At 42.6% G+C, this 23765-nt stretch overlaps 1 protein-coding gene across 1 annotated transcript; it reads right to left on the bottom strand.

Moving 5' to 3' along the window:
* Positions 1 to 1879: 1879 nt before the first annotated feature.
* LOC139696810 (protein cueball-like) lies at positions 1880 to 16614 on the bottom strand. Its single transcript, XM_071595675.1, has 4 exons — positions 16461 to 16614; positions 12017 to 12271; positions 6529 to 6715; positions 1880 to 3476 (listed from the first exon to the last, which is right to left on the bottom strand). Exons 1-4 carry the CDS (start codon positions 16516 to 16518, stop codon positions 3026 to 3028), a joined length of 951 nt encoding a protein of 316 aa, XP_071451776.1. The 5' UTR covers positions 16519 to 16614; the 3' UTR covers positions 1880 to 3025.
* Positions 16615 to 23765: the final 7151 nt, after the last annotated feature.

Below are 23765 nucleotides of genomic sequence, written 5' to 3' on the forward strand. Positions count from 1 at the left end.
ATACTACTTTCTCTAGTTCACGCTAAGTCGTCTTCAACATAAACAGATACTCAAATGTTGCCGAAAAGTATAATAGCCTTAATCCTGCTTACATCTCAGTTGTTTTTTAAGTCTGAAATTCTTTCAAGACATTTCATTCAATTCGAGGTATCGTAAAAATCAGTATACCTGCATACATGTACTTACAGGTAAAGCCCTTTGATCGGTACGCTACTGAAATCCATAATACCCAGACAAGTACACGAATACACACGCGCACACACATATATATTGTGAGTGAAAATATATGTTTGTGTGTATTCTATGTGAGTGAATATTATATATATATATATATATATATATATATATATATATATATATATATATATATATATATATATATATCATTGGTGTAAAATGATTCTCTGATGAATTTTTTTCCATATTTGGTGTTTAAGGAGTATTGAGATATACTCCACCTGTCCTTCGCGTTTGTTTTTAATTTCTAATGATATAGTTGCATTACCAATCTATTAAATTCATATTTTCAATGTTGGCTGCCTATGGCGGAAATTGCTGGGTATCATTAATTTCCAGTGTTATTAAGACTTATATGCAATAATTTCTCAATTTTGGGGCGCTGTAGTTCCATGGATAGGCCTCTCAGCTGCCGACTGGAGTGCCTCACTTCGGTTCCGGGTGGGCACATTCGCTCCTATCTAATTGCATGGTTCCTGCTCGCCATCACTAGAGTGTGGGGGGCGGGGGCGATTACACACAAAGCATTCGACATTCAAAATTAAGTCTTTCGTAATTTTTAGTCACAATTTATTTCTGTGAAATTGCTGGTTTTGTTAAAAACCAAAAAGACTCGTGAAAACTTTGATATTGAGCGTAGCGATGTACGGCGCGGAAACATGGCCATGGAAGAAGGATGATGGGAGTAGATTGGAGGCATTTAAAATGTGGGTGTGGATAGGTGAAGGTGAAGAGGACCGAAAGGAAAACAAATGAGGAAGTGGTAGTTATGGTGGGGGAGGATAGAAGGAAATCCTAAGGAGTCATGGAAAAATGGATGAAGGGCGGTTTTAATTGTATTGGGACGTTGAAGACTGCAATGGAGGTAGCAATGTTTGGAAAAGGAAGAAGGGGTAGGAATAGGATAATTGACGTTGAATGAAAGAATGTTGGACGGGATGAAGGGAGGAAGGAAGTACACAGAGATGGAGAGGGACTTGATGTAGAGTAGGTTGCTGGAGTGTGTTTTGTTAGGAGATATTTATTTGGCAGTTGTGTCCATCCAAAACATACCTTAACCTAAGATTACCTAATAATATACAATGCTAAACTATCATGTACCAGACGCCGGGAGATATCGACTGCATATACATGATTAGCCAACTCACTTCTTCGTGGTACACATCGCCAAGGGCCTGGAACGATCCTGTTGCAGATACCTAACCTCTTTTTACATCATTCCTTTGGGTGTAGGAAGCTTAGGTAGTTTTTTTATTATTTGGACTTTGAAAGCAGTAAACGGTGGAGGGTGTTGGTGGAGGCCACCCAGTAAGGAAAGGTCGACCCTGGTGACAGTAGTTACCTTCGGAGACAAGCTGAAGGTGAAAGGCAGTGAAAGCTGTGACGAACCTGTGGTAAAAATTGTCATCAAGATGGCACCTCCGATCCTCTCGTACCTCTATCAGCAGATCGATGGCCTTTCCCATATTTCTGTATCAATTCGGACGTTCTACTGCCAACTTTTTGATTGCCAGAACCCGACCCTTTAAGGGAAAGGGGTGTGTGTGTTTATTCTTAGATTCAAATAAATTATGAACTAAACCAGTATTCCGTCGGCATTGATTATCTGAAGCCACCATGAAATTAAAATATACGGTCAGACTTATTTACGATTTACAAGTATATTTACCAATTTTATCGTATTTATTTTACACAGGTTAATACAAAGGCCAGCTTCTTTTCTCTCTGTAAATATTATTATTATTAAAACACTCTGCTTTTCGTGGTTCATGTAGTTCACGGATGGAAATCCGTCGCCCCTTCACTCGAAACCGCAGCTCGGTAGTGTATTTGGGCATGGGGACAACCATTAAATGCCTGTAGTAGTAAATTAAAAGCAAAACTCGGGACATTGTTGTAAAGTCAATGTTTATCCGTAATTTGATGTATCATTGGTTAAGGGAACAATTAATAGCTTAAACTTGTTTATTTTTAGTCACGTTTGAAAAGAAAATTCCGGCTACTGAATGAACACTTTTTATATTTTTTTTCGGTAAACCAGAGAAGGTTTTTAAAGAGTTTTCAAGTGTATTTTTTATTTAGTCTTTCCAAGCTTTTGTCTTTATCGTTCCTCAAGTCTTTGCACAGATCTTCATATCACTTCCCGACAGGAACAGCAATGGCACCAGGTACAGTGCTCACTAGTTACTCTCCAATCTGCCTTTTCTGCGCAAGATTCGAACCTTCCCCCTTCACCACCCATGGAATCAGGCACCCACAGATGGGCCTCTCTGGTAATCGGGAGGAGGTGGAATCGGGGAGGTCAACTGGAAATCTAGTCAGGACAAAGAACCAGTGGGGGGGGGGATCACTCATCCACCTTTAAAACACAAACGTGTGCACAAAACGGGAACATAATGTAAACTGTGATTGATTGGAATTTTATGCGGGGTTTTTCGAAGCCATCCAATGTTTAAAATCAGTTCTTCGAGAAGTTTGGACGGTGGAATAAAAAAAATTCCAAGCGGATTAAGATAGAATAATGGAGACGTTTTATCGGCGTAACCTCTCCTTGGACTCATTACTTCCATCAAACCAATTTTCGACCCATCACATCAAATTATTCACTTTCCGATATTTTCGAAGACCGGTATCTATGAGCACATGCACCATATGGTAGCATTTATACCAAAGTTTGGGTCTATGTTCAGTCAATTTAGAACCTAAATATCAATTAGTCCTGAGTTTAGGTTTCTACGGAGGTACTGTGCGCCTCCACTGACTGGTAGGTTCCTCGACAGTCGTTCTCCTAGCACGCAGTCCTGTTCGTAAGCGAGCTTTTCAACAGAACTCCCATCGGTAGATCCCTGTGGCTGCCTCGGAAGGACATTGCCCTGACTCCTTTGTCTTTGTCGTCCAGGTCCAATGTCCAGACGGCGTGGCTCGTCCAGTCGGACCAGTACAAGGCTCCCTTGGGTGCCTCGGGGGTGGGTGGGGAGAAGGCCAAGTCCATGGGGCTCTGGTAGAAGCCTCTCAGCTCCGTCCTCCGGTTCCCGCCGTCAGTGTCGGCCGACTCGATCTTGTACCCGTCACCCTCGGAGTCATCCGTCCAGTAGATCCTCCCCCGTCCGGAGGGGTCGACCGCTATTCCATTGGGCATGAAGAGGTCATCGCGGACGATCACGGACGACTTCTTGCGCTGAATACGAATTCGATTAATAGAAGGCGATGTGTGGTTGTTGTCCGTCCAGTACAAGTGCCTGGAATACAATTCAGGGTAATGATTAAGGCCTAGCTTTGTGCGAGCAAAACATTAGCATACTTTCTGTAACATGTAAACGCAGTAAACATTTGTTCATGGGACCTAAAGATCAATACTTCCAAGCATTAGCGTCGAGCGCGGTTAGAGTCCATATCGGTCTTATCATCGATGCAGCCCTCATAAAAAGGGAAACAGGGTATCCTTCATGTGGACCCCTGGCCGTGTGGGAATTACTGACGAAGAGAAAGCCGACAAAGTAGCATTGCAGGCCCCTGACTAACTCGGGACCGGTTCAACGTTGGTACCTGTGGAGGCCGCCGTGCAAAACTTGGTCTTCAACTAGTAGAATGGAGCTTGGCGGTCTATCAACAACAACAAACCGAGAGCAATAAAGTCGGTCGTTTCGGCGTGGCCCTCATCCATTCGTAAAAATCGGAGGGAAGAGGTCGTCATCATGTGCTTGAGGATAGGGGCACTGTGCCCGGACTCACTTATACCTCTTCACGGAGGAAAAGGTGCAACCCCGTTGCGACGATTATGTCCTGCCCCGGACAGTGAGCCATGTGCTGAGGGAGTGTGACCGGAGGGCACGCGAAAGGCTGAACATGACGGGAGACCTAGGATCCATCCTAGGAGATGACCCCGAGGTTTTAAGCCGCGTTTAATACGCATTTTTAAAGGCTTAACTGGCCTCTTACGTAAGATATCAGAACAGTATCTGTCAGTAATTAAAATTAAAAACTGGCAATTTTCCACAAAATGAAATTTATGAATGCGACCGGTTTCAATGTGTAACTACATCCTCGTCAGATGTACCTGACGGTGATGACTCTTACCTGACGATGATGGTTTAGCTACTGCATTGAAACCGGTCGCATTAATAAATTTCATTGATTTTGTGGAAAATTGCCAATTTTTAATGTTTAATTGATCATGATATTCCACCATATCACGCCTGAAACGTCTCTTGTTATCAGTATCTGTCAGGCTGTTTTTTTTCCATTATCTATCTATTTATTCAGTTTTTCATTAAATTTTATTAATCTATTTCTTACATATTTATCATTTTTTCAAACTTTTTGCCTAAAATGACTTTGATTTTACTTTTAAGCATCATTTTCTTAAATTAATTGGCAATTATGCAAAATGACCTTAGCTGTCGACGCACCCAGAAAAACTAAAACTAACTAACTATTAACATTAGCTCATGGGACAAAGGGAGTCTGGGCCAACCGTTTTTATACTTCCTAGCGCCATCCTAGACGGTGCCAAGTGCAGTACACCCATTTCGACATTCAATTACCCTGTTTCCCCTGACTTCAAACTCCCCGCCACCTTCGCAATGCTCCAAAAAAGACCATCCCTTCCCACCACCAGTCCTAAGACCTCGTTTCTTTTCCTTCCAGGCCACTTTGTTTTTTCTAGTCTTCTCCGCGCACACAATCTAAAAATCCACCAATCTTTTCTTCAGCCTACTTCGCAATCGGGATCGGGGTGAAATCGCACTTAAACTCATTCATGGGGCATGCGTGTTTCCATGGGGAGGCAATGCCATCGCCGATGGAACGTCAGCGCTCAAAGTCAATCGTCATTTTCAAATTCCAATCGGGCTCCGCTCTCAGGACTGGCGTCGGCTCGTGGACTCCACTCGCCTCGGTAATCGCAAAGAGGCCTTTAAAATGAACGTCTTGGAAGATGGACTGTGATTCCGTGCGTCGACCCTCGTCCCGGTCGAAGGTCAATCGTGAACCTTAATCGTGCGCCTGAATCTAAGTTACGGTTGACTCTCCGTGTTGACGCCGTTCATGAGCCGGGATTCATCGGAGGAAGCAGCGATCCGGAAGGGGAGAGATTGAAGTGGAGGGAGGTGGGATCCCTCCCCTCCACCCGAGGGCTTGTTCACGCACACCTCATGATACGCACGAGGGTTGGCTGAAAACCAATGCGCACATACTTCTTAGACCACAAACAAATGGCAAGATCAAGCAAAAAGTACATTAAAATAAAATTCTTAGGTTTCAAAATAATATATTTATTTTTCAACATATGTAGTCACCGTTAAGGCTAACAATACATTTCTCTCAACGTGTAACATGTTTTTTCATTCCGTCACTGAAAAAATCTTCCGACTTTTCTCGAATCCAAGACTTGACAGCTGGCTTCGACTCATCGTCCGAGGTGTAATGATTACCCTTGCGGTGTGTCTTGAGTTGAGGAAGAAAATAAAAATCGCAAGATAAAGAGGGTTTTGTTTGTTCCCGTATGTGAGACGGCGTGGTACCCAGATTGGGTGCACAGATTTTACGGTATCCCAATTGTTCCGTAATGAAGCCGACACGTTCCTTAGATATTCCAATATGGTTTGTGATACGCTTTTGGCTAACTTTCATTTTGAATCAAATCTTCGACGAATTAGAAATGTTTATCGTCTGTGGCAGTGATCGGACGTCCACTGCGTGTTTCATCAACAATTATAGATTTTTCCAGGTTCGCAACCACGAAATTATACTACCCATTGATTTACAGCAGACCTATAAACAGCATATTTATCATAAACGGCCTTCAAACGACGATGAATCTCAGTAGGAGTCAATTCTTCAGCATTTAAAAATTCGACAACAGCACGCTATTTAACTCGCGTTGGCATAGCACTAGAATACACGTATCCATACTTCCGCTTCTCAAAATACACTGGAATAATGCAGCGACCTCAAACGTGCGCATGCGCGTAAAGGGGGAATTGTACTTCATTATATTCCTTGCCCGAAATTGCCATTTGTTTTTGTTCGCGCCCCACAAGTATGTGTGTATTACTTTTCAGCCGACCCTCGTGCTTCGAAACTTGGAATCGTCCATACCAAGGGCGCCGGACAGGCGGCGCCACATGCATTCGCCACCCTTCCGCTCCCCTCCTGCACTTTTCAACGTCCTCGAGTCGACTCCCGCCGAATTTTATATTTTCGCCGGAATTGGATTCGCTCCGGCCGTGATCTCGACGAGCCGTCTCGTGGAGACGAGTCTCGGGGGTGTGGCTTCCGAGACGGACTTACCCTCTGCAGGGGTCCACGGCGATCGCGGCGGGTTCTTTGCCCTCGGGAAGTCTCATGAGGGCGGTAGGGTGTTGACATCCGTCGTGGGGCGCGCACTGCCAGATGGAGTGGCCCAACATGTCCGTCCAATAGAGGGTCTTCGTCTTGTCGTTGTAAGCCAGGCCGCGGATGTGGCCGACGGACGTGTCTGCAAAAGAGAGGAGCTCGCTTTAGGTCGTGCGATGTCCATTGGGTGCTTGTCCTTTGGCTAGAAACAGCAACATACAAAATGGACGAGGTTGATGTCAAGAGGAAATTCATCTTTCGATCATCTCCGACTATTTGCAGTTTTAGTCGACTCTTCCCTGCTTATGCTGTCTTCTATTCAACTTATATGCAGAGGAATGGATGGGAGATGCATTAGAAGGAATGAAGCTAAGAATTTATACAATTGGGAAGATAACTGAGAATCAGTTATTTGCGCTGATGATCAAGCTGTCTGCGAAAGAAATTGGATAATTACCGAGCCCATTGCATTAGGAATGTATTGGGATACGTAAAACATTGCTAAAACTTAGGTAATGCGGATCTCTAGGCATCGGAAGGCGAGGTTAAACATTGAAATTTGAGACCATGAACTTGAGCAGGCTCAACTATCAAGGAGGTGTTTTGGACCAAAATGGTAGAAGCGGTACGGACATAAGCAGAAGGGTTTATTAGGCAAATAATGGTTGGAAAATGGAATGTAGAAGTGGTCTGAAATAAAAAGAAAATATCCTTAAGATAAAGTGGAAACAATGGTGATTGAGGACAGGGCATGGAAAAACCGATGACAGTTGGGAGCGTAACAAAAAAAGGATTTCGAAAGCAGCATGCGAAACTACAGGGGCAGCCAATAGGAGAAGGAAACAATGGAATACTGACAGAGATGATTAGGAAGATAGATTTAAGAAGTAAATGAAAGTGTGTAGATGCAAAAGGAGGTAGAAGGAAGTGCAAAGAGGTAACTAATAATAAGAGGTGGGAAACTGATAAAAAAACTGAGCAAAAGGATTTTGGTGGAGGAGGCGTTGCCGGGAAATGGAGAGCTTACAAATGGAGGGAGAAACAACGCGTGCGCTTAGCAGAGAGGTGTCTACATCTACATAGTACCCCGCAAGCCGCAGCAAAGGCATGTGGCGGGGGGTGTTTGGTAACCACTCATAATTATGAATATAACCGCATGTAAAACCCTCATACTCAAGCCATTTACTAGCAAAAAAACGTACACATTCATATGCAAAAACCTGTATAACACATGCGCATTAAAAAACAGTATTATCAAAAAACATACACATGCACCTAAAAATGCACCTTATTTCTAGAAAACCTTTAATCTTGTCCTGACCTGTAAATTAAATGTCTTTACTATTTCAATAATGACTTCGGTTTCTTACTATTATGATTCATGATTTTCTGGGGAAAGAATGAGTATTTGTATTTATCTGTGATGGAATCTATCTCCCTTATTTTATCTTTGTGGTCTGATCTACCTATAATATAGTGCGGGGGCCATTATAATTCCTTTAGTTGGATTTTTAAACTCGTTTGTTCTGAACCTTTCTAAAAGTCTCGCTTGTTCTCTTCGCTTCTCAGGTGGCTCCCAGCCTATATCCCCTAAAAGGCCTGTCGCAATCATCTTCTTATTGTAACAATTTTTAACGAAACTGGCGGATTTTCTCTGGAAATTATCTAATTCTTTTTGCCGTTCTTTCTCCCAAGAATTCCAAATGCAAGGCTCTCATATGACTTGCGGCATATTCCAAATGTGGACCAACTAGAGCAAAATACCACCTCTCTTTAACTTTTTCATTACACTTCCCCACCAACCGTTTTATGAAGCCGAGTTTCTTTAAAGCGGATCCGCATATTGTCCTGATATGTGCTCCCCGTGAATGGTGTGGTGCTAGAACTACCCCCAAATATTTAACTTGATTGGCCGTAGTCCGTACTGAACCCTCTATTTCGTAGTTTATATCCTGTTGTTCGTTTCCTTTGATCCAAAATTTCAAAACTGCGTATTTATCTATATAAAGTGTTAATCCCCATTTATTGCACCATTCCGAGATATTGTCTAAGTCTCTAGAGAGTAGCTCGCGATCTAGTTGGCTCCTTATTTCCATGTATACCACCGTGTCGTCAGCAGATAACCTCAAATTGCTACCAACGTGTGTGCTTAAGTCATTAATGTATATTAAGAACAGAAGAGGCCCTATTACACTTCCCTGGGGGACGCCCGAAGTTGGCGTGATGAAGATAGGTAGAAAGAACTGAAGCGGAATTGAAGTGCAGTAGGGTCGAGTGTCGGGTTTGTGCTTTGTTGGAAGAGGCAAAGAAACGTGAGGGTATTCCATGCTTTCCAGTCCAAAGCCTGCCATAGGCGTTGAAATACTAAATCGGGGTTGGTGGGAAAACTTCGTGATCCCACCTCATGTGTCGTCTCATCACGACGACATACCACTCGTCTTTCGTCGAGACGAAACCCGTGTCCTGTTGATTAGCGGATTTAGCCAAGTTTTTCAATTATATCCGTTTTGGAAAACTTTCCCAAAACAATGCCTGAAACATTTTCCTTCGGTAGACTCCGAAATAATAATAATACTGATACATTGGAGGTTGGGGAGGTAAATCAAATTGGCATTACGTGTGTAACCCACGAAGCACGCGGACTCGTATTTAAAAATAAAAATCCTAAACTCACAAAAATGATTCGTCATAATGATTTCCAGGATGAAACTAGCAAATGAAATACATTGGAATAATATTAATTAAATGGCAGCAAAAAACAGTAGCATTCAATGTTATAATAATAATTATAATTCTTTCATATTCATCTTGATTAAGGTTTACATTCTCTCACATTTCTTCTTATAAAGTTTTCCATGGGGTGGAATTTTAGCATACAAAAACATGTTAAGAAGTCAGCCATTAATGAGAACAATTTTGCAGAAATCTAAAAAGACAATGTTATTAGTACATAGAATCTACCTCCCTAATTTAGCAGTAGATTGTTTTTGTTTGCATTCAATGCAAGAAATGTGCGCGAAATCCCTCGGCGAAGGCACTGCGACGATCTGCGACATGGAAGTTAAGTGATCGGATTGCGTTGATTCAAAGAGTTCTGAGTATGTAGTATTTCGGAGAGTGACGGGATTGGCGTGGCATAGGTAAAGAGACCCTTAAGAGAGTTGGAGGGGATGTGAAGGTTGTCAGAAGGGGGGTGGGGGTGTGTGGCAGGTGCTGATGGCTTTGGAAAATAATGTGGGAGAGAGAGTTTTGTGGACTGCAGGCCTGAAGACGAAGACTTGAAGCAGTGGGGAAGGAAATCACCTTGCGACGGTTTCCGCCCCCTAAATGTCCTTACCCAAAGCCGTTGCATTCTGAGTAAAACGACTTGTCGTTCCAATCGTCCTCCACGCTTTGGCTTGGCCAATGGGAGGCCAATCGCCCCAAATTACTATCAAATATTAGCCGCAATCGACGGCATACAATGTCAGTAGCCGCATTTCAATATTAATTGAAAAAATTATCCAGTTGAATCATTCCAAAACCAAATAGGATTTCTCTCAAAAAAATCCCTCTCTTCGCCCACCACACAAAGTACTTTCTCATTTGTTTTCTTCTCTGTCCATTTCACCTTCTCCATTCTTCTCCACACCCACATTTGAAAAGACTCCAGTCTACGTCTATCCTCCTGCTTCAATGAACACATTTCCGCGCCGTATATAACAACACTCGATAACAAAGCTTTGACAAGACTATATGTAATAATTTGATTGATGTGTGGTGTATTGTATCATATGTAATAGCTTAATTTTTTAAAATTTTTCTTTTTTTTCTAAATGATTGATGGATGTAAATGAGATGGGGATTCGCTTGTTTTGTTAAAGAGATTTGTGTTTTGAAGTCTGATTTTATGTATTATCTTTTGCAATTATTTGGGACTTGTGTGCCACCTGACAGTGTCTATCAGCACATGTGTATTTTTAATAATAATTAATAATAATAATTAATAATAATAATGTGGAAACGCTTTAATAATTCATAATAATAACTGATTTTACGTATTCCCCGCCCACTTTCATTCCTACCTCCAATTCTTCCCATGCCTCTTTAATCATTTCCTCCACATATACGTTGAACGGCACCGGTGATAATGGGCAACCCTGCCTTACACCTCTTCCTAACACTGCCCAAACGGACTCCCCGTTCCCCACCCGCACCTGAGCAGTCTGAGACATATACAGGTTGCGGATTAGCCTCCTTTCCCTCCAATCTATTCCTATTTTCTGCAATATACTCATTAGTTTTTCCCAGTTCACTCCATCAAATGCTTTTTCGAAATCTACGAAACAGGCAAATACCTCCTGGTTGTGTTCTATATTCCTCTCGATTAATAATCTCATTACTGCAATGGCATCACGCGTACCTCTCCCCTTCCGAAACCCAAACTGAACATCCCCTAAGTAATCATTTGCCCTACTCTCTATCCTTTTGTTTGTGATCCTGAGAACAACTGTATCTGCGTGGGACATCAAACTTATTGTCCTGTAGTCGTCACATGATGTAGCCTTTACCTTTTTCGGAATAGGGAGTAACGCTGATCTCACTAAGGAAAGATTCCTTCCTCATAGATACTACGAATCAGTCCCTATCATCTTCCTCCCACATTTTCCGAAACCTTTTAGTAGTTTCGCAGAAGTGTTATCCACCCCATGGTAAAAGTAGTAGGGACGTAAGGAGAAGAATTGCGCTCCGCAAATAGGCTCTCACTGGGAGGAGGGAGTTGATGACAGGGACGTTGAGTAAGGATATTAAGAAAAGGCTCGTGATAAATTTGATATAAAATGTAGTTTTGTGCGGCGCGGAAACGTGGTCATTGAAGCAGGAGGATAGACGTAGACTGGAGGCTTTTGAAATGTGGGTGTGGAGAAGGTGAAATGGACCGAAAGGAAAACAAATGAGGAAGTACTGGGTATGGTGGGCGAAGAGAGGGGTTTGTAGGGAGAAATCCTATGGAGGCAGAAAAGATGGATAAGGGGCGTATTGATCGGCTGTGGGATGTTTAAGACTGTAATAGAGGGGAGAATGTTATGCAAACGAGGAAAGGGCAGGAACAGGGTAAAGGTATGTTGGAAGGAGGGAAGAATACGGGATCGTAGAGGGGCTTGTTGCGGAGTAGGATGTTGAATTGTGTTTTTTTGGGAGAGGCAGGAGATTTATTTGGCAGCTTGTGTCCATCCAAAACCTACCTTAATTGGTAGATTACCTACATTATACATGTATGTAATCATACGGATATAGTAGCCTTTTGTCTTAGAACTCAGTGTCTTATTCCGAATTGGCGGTGGACTCTCGCTGGAAAATTAGTAAGAAAAATACCAGAAGGAAGTCTTACTTGATAGTTAAGCACCGCGCGATGTTATGCGCCTAGGTTGGGAGGAGGCGGGTGCCACTAGGTGCCACTGACCTTCGAGGGAGAGCGACACGGGCTGCGGGTTCGGGCTGACCCCTTGCCACACGTTGACGTGCTTGAGGCGGGTGATCATGCGTCCGTCCGGCGTCAGCAGCGGCAGGCTGTAGAACACCTTGGAGTCGAGGGGGTCGGCGGCCAGGGCGACGGTGCGGTGCCCGGAAACGGCCGTCGCGTTCTCGTACCGGAGGATACTCCGCTCGCTCGCCTCGTCGGCTTCCACCAATCCCTTCTCCGTGGCCACGATGACGACTGGGAGGGCCGTTTGGGAGAGCGGGTGGTTCCATTAATTGACAACGCAAGGCGATCCGAACGGTAGATACTCTCTCTTTCATGGCCGCAGGCCTCAAAGAGCCATGAGGTAATAAATATATAGTAGTACTTCTTGCACATAACATTAGAATAGGTAAATAAAAACAGATCATGTACCATAACTATACCAGAACATAAAGGACAATTAACGCACATATAGCGATTGTTTGGATAAAAACGTTAAGATGCTAGTCTGATATAACATATATTACATATGACCATCATTTGAGCACTCACAGAATGTAAGGTTACATAAACATAGAACGGACACAACTTGCATTATTGACCCTTCGATATTAGAAGGTAGTACTCCCAAGGTGAAAAGTAAGATTAATGGTTTTGTAAATTTATCCCAGGCACGTCTATTTTGTGAAATATTCCTGAGAACTGACCGATACATTTGAAGATTTAGCCCTTAGAGACACATCCCCTATTCTCTAACGCCGTGACAAATGTGCCAGGTTTCCTATTACATACTACATAGCGTTTACGTTGTTGCAACTACTGATCCCTCCTTAGAGCATTGGTAAAAAGTTAAAACATTTAAAAACTTCAAAATACGTATAATAGGGCAAAGTATTAAACTGTTTTCTGTACAAATTGAGATCATTTGGGTAGTAGTAGTTTTAAGGGGAGGCGACCGACAGCTAAGGTCATTTGCGCCATAGGGGATGGACGGGAGAGGATGGAGGGTGGAGAGAAACCCGGCGTCGGCATTAGCCTGCTCTTTACGAATGGCGCCAAGGGGTCCGCAGTTTAACGTCCCATCCGACGGACGGCGTACTTACTCAAAGTGCCCTCCACAAAGCACCTCGAGCAGGGATCGAGATACCTCTGAAAAATATTCAACACCGCCGGGATTTGAACCCGCGCCCTCAGGGTGGCAAGCCAGTACGTTAGCCCCCGCACCATCTCGATCCCCCGATCATTTGGTAATACACTTAAGGTACGGAGCGGAGTATATATTACCCAAACAAACACGCATCTACTGGATCGGTATACGTATGTGCATGCCAATGGAAGGGAAACTACCGTAAACAAAGAAAGTTGTTTTTTTTTAGTCGGAACTTCTCCGGTGGCAGGAGCGTAAAAGCCTCGGTGTAATCATTTCACAAATACATTAATGCTTTTCACGAAAATAAGCGACATTGCTGCTACGTATGTTGAATTTGACTTTGGAAAATTAAGAATTTCTTCTACATCGTAAGTTTTTTCGAGATACTACCTATATGTATATTTATACGCAAGCACATAAATATACATGTCTGTAGTATCTTGAAGAGTGAGCCCAGCTCCGTAAATGGGGCAATGCGGAAAATTTACTTCCATAAAAAATATAAGTTTCGCAATGTTTATCCCAAGCAGTTTAATAGCAAATCTAATCTTTCAGTTTAATATTTTGAACGTCAGCCACAAAAGTTTAAAGCTCCTCTATTGATTTGCGTGGGAAATATAAATCAGCGATTCTTTTAATGAATAAGGACGCTCCTATTCACTCTCTCAAGTTGAGGACTAGGAAATCTCTTTCTTTCGTCCGAAAACTGCAGGGTCATGCTATTGTCTCCAAATCCTTAGAATAGAACGTATGGACAAACTTATTTCATTGAATTGTAAATGATGCATTTTTCAATGATGCTCAACCTAGTGAAGTAACAATCGCATCCATTTATCTATGTTTTGATCAAATATAAGAACTAGCATTACTTTTACTGGATTTTAGCTCCTTTCAATAATTTTGTCGAAAATTGAGATCTACACTGGTCTCGGGGAATATATATATATATATATATATATATATATATATATATATATATATATATATATATATGTGTATATATATATATATATATATATATATATATATATATATATGTATATTTATTCTGTCCCTCTCTTCCTTGATAAAGGTGGCCGCGACCACCAAAAATTCAAAAAATAGTGAGTCTCTCTTTTTTGTGTGTTTCTGTGTGTTTTTGTCTGTGTCCGCTGGTGCTAAGTGTTATACATTATATTATATATATATATGTATATATATATGTATATATACAGGGTTCGTCCGGAAAATAAATGTACTGACTCCTGGGCTGGGCTCCAGGCGCGCCCAGCACCGCTCTGACGGGCTGCGATTGGAGGGGGGTATGTTGGCAAGCGACGCTGAAAAAGGCAGTCGGCTCTGAGCTGTGGTGTAGTGAGGAGCTCTGTTAACGCGAACCTCCACGCTTCGACCCACGTCACGGAACGCGATGCCGAAGTTTTTGGAGCAGCGTTATTCCATCAAATTTGCGGTAAAGCTTGCGAAATCGTCTACCGAAACTGTCGGTATGATTAACCAGGCTTACGGGGAGTCAGCCATGTCCAGAAACATGATCTTTCGGTGGCACAAGATGTTCGTGGAGGGCAGAGAAGAGGTCGACGACGAGTCTTCGAGAGGTTCCCGATGATGCCTTCGCGGGAGCGTTCCAGGAATGGGAACGCCGCTGGAACAAGTGTATCGACTCACAAGGGTCCTATTTTGAGGAATATTAGCTTAAGATATGTAAAAGCGTAATAAATGTTTTTTCCTGAGCTCAGTACACCTATTTTCCGGACGAACCCTGTATGTGTTCCTTTCTCCGGGAAACGGTATTCTCCCCTTAGCATCGTTTTCAAGTTGAAGTGCACAAGATTTGCTCAATTCATACTGTAGGATAAACCATCTGTCTTGAAGAACTGGAACATAACGGGATGAAATAGATGTGAGGGATTCCCAAATGGAACAAGGGTTTTTTGAATGCTTACGTCTTAAACGATGGCGAATATGAATCAAGTCATACCGCGATTGTCACCGAATGATCCTCCAGCTCCATTCCTCTTTCGCCGATGCGATCCGTCTTCCTTGGTCCATGTTCCCTTGTCTAAGTAAGGCAACTCGATCACGATCGAATAGATATGCGCGAGTTTTCGCATTTGTAGCAATCGATGGCTGATGTCGTATTGTGCTCGGGCTGCAAATTCAAAACTAATTTGATACCGAAGCTGACAGTTTTTTCGCTGATTTTTGCCGGACGAACCCTAAGCTGAGGGGATAATATGTTTCTCGGAGTATCACAGTATTATCTCGGAGTGTGCCAAGAGTTATGAGACTACAGATTTCTTCTTGGCTTCACTTCTTACATTCTGAAATCGATTTCGAGCTAATAGCACGATGCCTTCTTTTTTCAAGTGATATGATGACGCCTATACTTAAGCGAGGATTTATGTGAAAGTAGCTTTTTTTTCAAGGAAATTAGAATATTCCCTCTTTTCTTCAATACAATAATGTTTGCTCCCAATCGTTGGCAGACTGCGTCACATTGAACTGAAACCATGGCAGTGCGTCTTAATTTGATGGTTCATTATTTTCAAAGCACGCCAGAGTTATACGCTTAATAGCAATTTTTGAGGAGCGATCGACAAGTAAGTGGATCAAGCTTTCGGATGAACTTATGGCCTTGGGTTCGAATCCCTGTACCGATGTCTCAGTACAGCCCCATCTAAAAATCTTACAAGTGGTACAATTATCCTATCGGTCGCTAGAACTCAGTGAGGACTCGAATGGAGGCCCTGGAAACGAACTGGTCCTCCTCATCAACATCCTGTTATCACATTTGAATACGTATCGTGCGTCGCGACGGCACGTAGGAATAAGAACGAGGTGAGCGCTACCTTCAAACCAATTAAACAGACATTTAGGTTTGATAAGTGTAGCGATAGTGCACGCAGATTATGCCAAACACTTCTAAGTCTTTTATGTTTTTTTGGGTATCCGCAGCTCCCATAACCGACTTGGTGCAACTGCCAAGCATTTACCCGACAGAGTAATTGCTTCCCCTGTTGCTATTGCCACACTTCTCTTTCAGAGAAGCTTCTCTACTGTGCCATTATGCCATGCCATGAGGGGTGCAATGGGTCGAATGTTATTTAGGGAAATGAGGGGCACTATTTCACGTTTTGTAATTTCACGGTGTGGCCGCCAGATCGCGGCTGGCAGAAACTGCTGGCTTTCGACTGAAGGACGACCCGTCTGGTTCCAGCTGGATAAAAGTCTGCGACGGAATTCGTCTGGAGAAAAGTATTCGAGACTTTTCTCCAGTCGGAAACGAGCCCTTACCTTCTCCATGCACGCCAACTACGAGGAGGACCAAAAGGCTGAGGTAGAGGTCCTTCATCTCCGATGGCAGCTTGTCTCCGAGTGGAGGCGCTCGTTGCTGGATGGGAAGGACGACTTAGTAGCGTGTCTCTCGGTTAAGTGTGACTAGAGCGAAGCGAACGAGGATTTCTAAGCGAGCGGAGATCGCGTCTCGCCCTTTTTAAGTCACGCTTGCGAATCTTGGCGAGGGCTTGCGTCACCTGGGAAAGACGCTATCCTCGGGGTCAATCCAACGCGACAACAAAGTTCGCACGCCCCGGTCGTACCGCCGGCCGGCCGGCCGGGATAGCCTGGCCGATGGTGCGCTCGGCTCGCGATCTTGGCGCCCAGGGTTCGAATCCGTGACGCCCCCACAAGTGGCGTGACCGTTAAGGGAGAGCGACCCTCCCCCCCCACCCTCCTCCTTTTCCACGAATATATGTGCTTTTTTCTCCTTGCACGTTTAGCTTAGTACAAGGTCGTCTCCGCCCCCACCCATAAAGCTGACCTTTGGCTTAGTGGCTGTGGCTCGGTTTGTTATTGCAAGTGTTCGTATCGATTACGCACAAGTTGGCTCGTTCCAGTTTGCTTCTTTTTCATGATGTTAGCGAAGCGTGAGATGGAAGGAAAGAACGGTCAATTCTGCAATGTGAATTAAAATAAGTTTTTAATCTCGTCAGAGTGTATCATAATTATCGCTCGGACTTCTATTCGAAGGAAAGAATGCTGAATTGTAACTTTTTTAGTTTTCCCCTCTCTTGTTCTAGTCCACTGCTGTTTCTAAGGTCTCATCTACATCTATCACTACCCCGGAAGCCGTGACGAGTACGTGTGGCAAAGGGTGATAGGTGACCAGCCATACTACATCTATTCCAATACTTGCAAAAACATCTGGCACGCCGTGATCAACTGAATGATCACTTGGGAGGAGGTCGACTCTTCACAGAACTGGTACCATTTCTCATTGTCCTGTTTAATCCCGAATTCAGATCTTTCTGCTCATGGCCCCAAATGCTTGGATTATATTTTAGGTGAGGTAACACGAAATCTATCCTTACCTTTTGATTTGAATAATTGGCTGCCATTCGCGAGACAATTCCAAGTTTCCTACTAATGAAGCTCCGAGTAAGTATGCTCCTAACGAGAAACCAGAAGTAATGACCCAAAAAATCAACTCGGACGCCAGCGTCAAATGAATTTCTCGAACACAACAATAATTGCAAGTCAAGATATATTGTCATTGGCACTGCATTTGTCTCGTTTAATTTTCATTCCTCCTTGAAAAATGTGAGAAAATCAAGTCCCCAAGATGAAGTTGCCGTATATTCACTGCCCTTCAGTTTGAGGAACCCTTTTCATCTCTCAGTTTCGTGACCGCAACGAGGGTTATGCATCGCATTCTGCAATTTTTGCCGAGATAAAAATGTCCTCACCCTCGTCTCGGGGGGTGGGGATGGGGATCCTCCCGCTGCCGGCCTGCCGCGGTGTGTCACATTCCCTATCTGTGCCTTTGAGGGCGGAGACCATGAATCCCATGTCCACGTAAATGTAGAATTTCCCCTCCTTGCTTTTCATTTCTAATTAGCCACGTTATTAAAATAGATTTTTACTACATTTGTAGGTAATTGTGCAAGTTGATTGATAGCACATATTCATGTATGTATTTCCATGCGCGTAAGTTAAAAAGTTAAGAGCATTAGGCTTTTAACCTAAGGGTCCTGGGTTCAAGTCCCTGTTCGGGCGATTTTTTTGCTGAGTAAGTTAAGCATCTAAAGTTTGTAAGTTGTACAAAAACTTCATCGTAATCGACTTCGAAGACCAAGAATTTTCTCAGTCAGGAATGCACACATGGTATTAGTAGATCAGGCCACCTAGTTACGATTATAGAATATAGAACTTTTAACTGCTAATAGTCCGTTTGATTTGCCCCCTGCCACACACCTTTTTGGTGGGTCGCGGGGTATCGATATATCTGATCGTCTGGGCGTACTTTTTCGAGTAATCGAGAGGTGAAAGAGGAAATACGTGTTGGACGGATGGAAGGGAGGCGTGAAAGATGCGGAGTGCATGTAGTCTTGGTAGCGACGTCTTCGTCAGAACCATAAACAGTGCTTCAACTCTGGCTAAACATGCGTGGATCGAAAGAATCCTCTCGATATGAATGGTAATACATCATTCCGTTCCTCGGGTGTGCAATTATTCGATTTCAGGTGACTCCATTAAACATTAGAGTTAACTGTTCACATGTGATATCATTAATCACGCCGTCATTGCTAAAACGCGTGAATATAATCGGCCTATATTTGATTTTCATACTGTTTGGAAGCAGAAAACATGTACGAAAAATGAAAGTAGAAAATGAAGATAATTAAGATGGAAGACTGGGTGCAACGTTACATGATTTCAATCAATATTGATCGACCAGGATTTTTTGATTTTTATTAGAAACATATCTTTCTATTTTTCTAATTGTTCCCTGTCCTTTAAAAAAGCGCGAAAAGAAATATGAAGACGTAGTATTTGAAGAAATTTATGGAGATTATAGAAGAGCACTCAGGGAAAGAAGGATTCCTACATCTACATGATACCCCGCAAGGGTTTTCGGCGGGGGGAGGGGGGGTTAGTTCTCCACCCGTAAAAGAGAATAAAACCGCATGCAAAACCAACAAATTCATCCCAATCTACGCCCACAAAATCACATATATTCATTAAAAAACCTTATAACTTAACAAAACCATAAACTCAGTCATCATCATAAGCCTAAAAGTTAAAATCATAAACCATCAACCCGAAGGTCGGTTTGGAATGGGTGATGGTAGAGTTCACCCAGTAGTAAGCCCTATAAGGCGTGTGAAATTAACACACCAGGGTAATTATGGTGGATAGTGCCTTTCCCAGTGACGGTCATGGTTCATTTAGATCTGCTACCCAAAAAATCACATAGCTCGGGCGAAGCTGAGGGTGCCCAGAGAGGCTTGCTCGGGAATGGAACCCGGACCCTCCGCTAAACGCGGTACCCCTGGACTCCCGCAATCCAGCCTTTATTACAAGCATGCATGCAATTGCATATATTACCAACTAACATGCACATGCACCTAAAAATATACCTGATGTCTACGCGGCGTTTGAATCGCGCCTACCGCGTGGAAAGGGGGCCTCCGAGCACCAATCATGCAGCATGCCTACGTACATATATTACGGATATCAAATGATGAGCAGCGATTCCTATGCCGAAACAAAGAGGGCATGAAAATACGTTGAAAGAGGGCAGGCGTACATTCAATACAAACACTTATTACCGGTTATTATTCTACGCATTTCGGACGGGCAATCCACAAATACAATGGGCTTCATATACGATACAATCACCAACACCCCACCCGGCACAAGGGCGCACGGCGGAGGGCGTTAGGACGCCAGACTCCAGACGCCTGACGAAGAGAATTTTGTGAGACTTTAATCTTGTTATATCCCTATTTTCGACCCTATGCGATATCTGCTTGACAGAGGACACCGCCAAACACAGAATTGAAGAGTGTATCCGTCATGAAAAAACAAGGCTAGAAATATGGCATAACATGGCGGTGAAGAAAATTAAATTGCGCGAAATAGTATTATTCTGCTTAAACACCAATTGTAAACTCCTATTTGATTTCGTCACATGAGTGGTAATTAAGCAATGTAAGCAGACACATCTAACACATTTTACTGTCAGTGTAAATTTTCCTATTTAACGTGCTCTACAACTAGGCGAAAAATCAAAATATATCATACATTCACGATACAAATTATTTTTATCTGTATACATTATGTTGTATGTTTCTGTACTTGTGCTGATTATTGTGAAAATATGTACGCATTGTACTCGAAGTGCCTAAATTCAAATGTTCTGTGTATTCTGTGAATGGTTAAGTGTGTAATTCCAAATGTATTATTATATATGTTTTGGATACTGGTGAGTTCATGTAAATAACTGTTTAAAAATCTCACATCGAGTAACTTTGGCGGTTGAAGACAAAAGGGGAATTTAAGCTTGAGCAGGTATCCCCTCAATCAACATATAGCAGTGTTGTATAACTATGTATGTTGCTACTGGAATAAACTATTGATCTACGGGGAGGAGACTCACCGTAGTATTTTAAAAAAAAAGCGCGCACCTATTATTTTCTTAGGCGTTCCCCCATATATTGCCGTCGCGAATAGTGCGCGGGAAAAACGAATACTTGAATCCATCAGTTCGCCGATCTAACTCTCTCATTTTGTGGCAATTGTCGGCCTTGCCAATGTAATTAGGGGGCCTAATTATATTTCCAATGTCGGATGCAAATTTCCACGCTTCATATCTTTGTAATAAGTTTAAACTATCCCTGAGTATTCGCTTATCTGAAGGTTCCCGCACTAGATTCGGTATTTAATGTGTAAGCGATATGTACCTACGAATAAACCTTATGTCTACGCGACGTTTAATCTAGTCATGACTCGTAAATCGATTTACTTTCATATTTCTATGGTGAATTTGGTTTCTTGCTATTCTGATTTCTGATTGTTCGGGGAAGGAATGAGTATTTGTACCTATCTGTACTGGAATCTATCTCCCTTATGTTATCTTTGTGGTCTGATCGACCTAAGTAGCGTGGGGCCATCATAATTCCTTTCGTGCCATTTCTAAACTCGTTTCTTCTGAACCTTTCTAAAAGTCTAAGCCTCGCTTGTTATCTTTGCATCTCAAGTGGCTCCCAGCATAAATCCACTAAAATACCTGTCACATTTGTGTTCTTATTATGACAATTTATAACGAATCTGACGGATTTTTTCTGAACTTTATCTAATTATTTTTGTCAAATTTTCTCCCAATGATCCCAAATAGTCGCGGCATATTCAAAATGAGGTCTAACTAGAGCAAAATAACACCACTCTTTAACTTCCCCATTATATTTACCCACCACCTGTTTAATGAAGCCGAGTTTCTTCAAAGCGGATCCAAATATTACCCTGAATGTGCTGAGGACTGAGAATAATACGCGATTGAAATGTAAGAAATAATATGTAAAGTAATGTATCACTGAGGAACGAGAATTATGGCTATGATCAGCGACTCAGGTCTTTATGGAAACCCTTCGGAGGAGAGAAGATTTTTTATTGGTTTGGGGGGGGGGATGTTGGGATGCAGCAGATTGGAAGTCCGGAAACATCAACTGTAAGGGACCAACTCAAACGTTTCGTGCTAATTTCAATGCATTCTGTCATTTTTGTCCCACTCGAGGTTGCTTCAATAGGAGTGTGTCCCTCTCGTAGACCTAGACAAGCGTATATTTGTAATACAAAAACAAAGCCATTTTTGTTTAACCAGTTAAATTGCCTTATTTAATCAATCATATGATTTTCAACTATTTATACGATTTCTTAAACATTTTTCTTGGAATCTATTATTCCTTGGTTTCTCCTTGTCTCCGTTTTTACATGTCGTGGCTGTATTAGCCGTGTTTCAGTCACTGGGAACCTTGTGACCTGGATTCTCGTTTAAATCATCAGTTAATTGTTTCCTATTTAATTCGCTTTAGGCATTCCGAAACTCCTTTTTGGCTGGAAATTGGAACTACAAGTTATTGGAAAACTATGAAATGGAATCGGTCTCGTTACAACTTTGATTGCTGCAATAGGTCAGCAGGCCTAAGTTCACAGCGCCCGCCCACGGACGAGGAAAAGTCCTGGAGATAAAAAATGTACTTCTCCCTTCGGCCATTGATGGCGGGGAAACCCGCACTCATGCCTTCGTACGTTTGGCAATCCCTCTATCGGGAAACGAGGAAACAAAGAATTCGAGGTCAAAAAAAGTCATGAAGATAACTTCTCGGGTCTATTATTGACGGGATAAAATATCATGGCGGTTTATTGTTGTAGTTGGTCTGGTTTATGGAGACGCCATGGACATCTGTCGTCACTCGCACCGCCGAAGATGGTCAATTTGATAGAGGTTGGACATTCTGTGCAATGGCGGGAGGAAATCTGGATTGTTCTAATTGGTTTAATTTTATGCATACAACCATAGGTACCAAGGATGCAATTGAAGTGTTCTTCGCATGGCGCTGAAGTACGGAACGGAATAGGACTGAAAATTCAATTCCACCGCTGGGATGCAAACTAGGGTCCTCAGGACGCGAAGCCCACCTACGTACCCGGTCACAATGCTTGGCCTGCCACACACAAGGCTGACTGGCCTCCTCCGTTTCGATTAATGGCACCGAGGACGAGTGCAAGAGAATGTATCCCTCCAAAATTCTATCGAGTGGCTGCGGTAAGACGTTGATTTTAAAATTTATTGATTTACGTCTTTCCTCGATTCGATCACATTTTCCTGGTCAAACGTCGATCCGAAGATATTTGCATATATTTTTGATCAGGGGAGGCTGTGAGTCCCATGGGTTAAATATGCGCAGTGTATGAGAGAGTGGGAGGTCGGCATTTCAATTCTCTTAATCAAGAACTCAATTAAGTAGAAAATTAAATTATCAAAGTATACAATTCTCATATTTATCGGACCTCTTTTATTTCTACTTAATGTTGGCGACATTGACTCCGTGGTAAGACTAGTGAGATACTCGCACGTTTTGTTTTTGCCGACGATGCACTGTTTTATAGATTTCTCCAAAATCCTGAGGAAAAATCAGCTTTATCAGATGACCAAATAAATGCCATACAACGCTGGTGCGGTAGTTAGAATTAACCTGAAAAAAGTGAGCAGTGGTGGTTTTATGGGCAAAGAGCCATTCCCTCCCGAACGCCTAATGCATCGGGAACACCGAAATGGAATGTGCAGACTCGATTAAATTCTTAGGCACTACGTACCTCACTATTCTGCTCTCTTAAGTTACCTTCTAATTAAGCCTTTAATTAATTCTTCTTCCGTCTTAAGAAATGTAAAACCTCCCCTTGATTTACTTTATACTACAACCTTGACGTGGTGGAAGGGCTTGTGCGGTCCGATGACCCCTAGAGCTGTGCTGGCGGGAGTAATAATAATTGCTCCTGTTAGGGTCACCCATAGGTCAAAGGTTAGCAGCCAGACGAAAGGTAGTCCACGCAGCGTCTGTTTCACCCGGTGAGGCGGCTGCAAAGGCGTCTGGTCTCAATTGGGTGGCCATTTGAGAGAGGGTTTCACGTTAAAAACACTATTGAGGAAGGCTATTTCACGACTCCAACAGTACACTATGAAATTTGTTAATGGATTAAAAAATTAATATTTGTATATTTCATCTAAGTAATAGTGTTTTATTATTTCATTTTTAT

This window comes from Hetaerina americana, unplaced genomic scaffold, assembly GCF_022747635.1.
Source record: "Hetaerina americana unplaced genomic scaffold, ioHetAmer1.1.p SCAF_7, whole genome shotgun sequence".
NCBI lineage: Eukaryota > Metazoa > Arthropoda > Insecta > Odonata > Calopterygidae > Hetaerina > Hetaerina americana.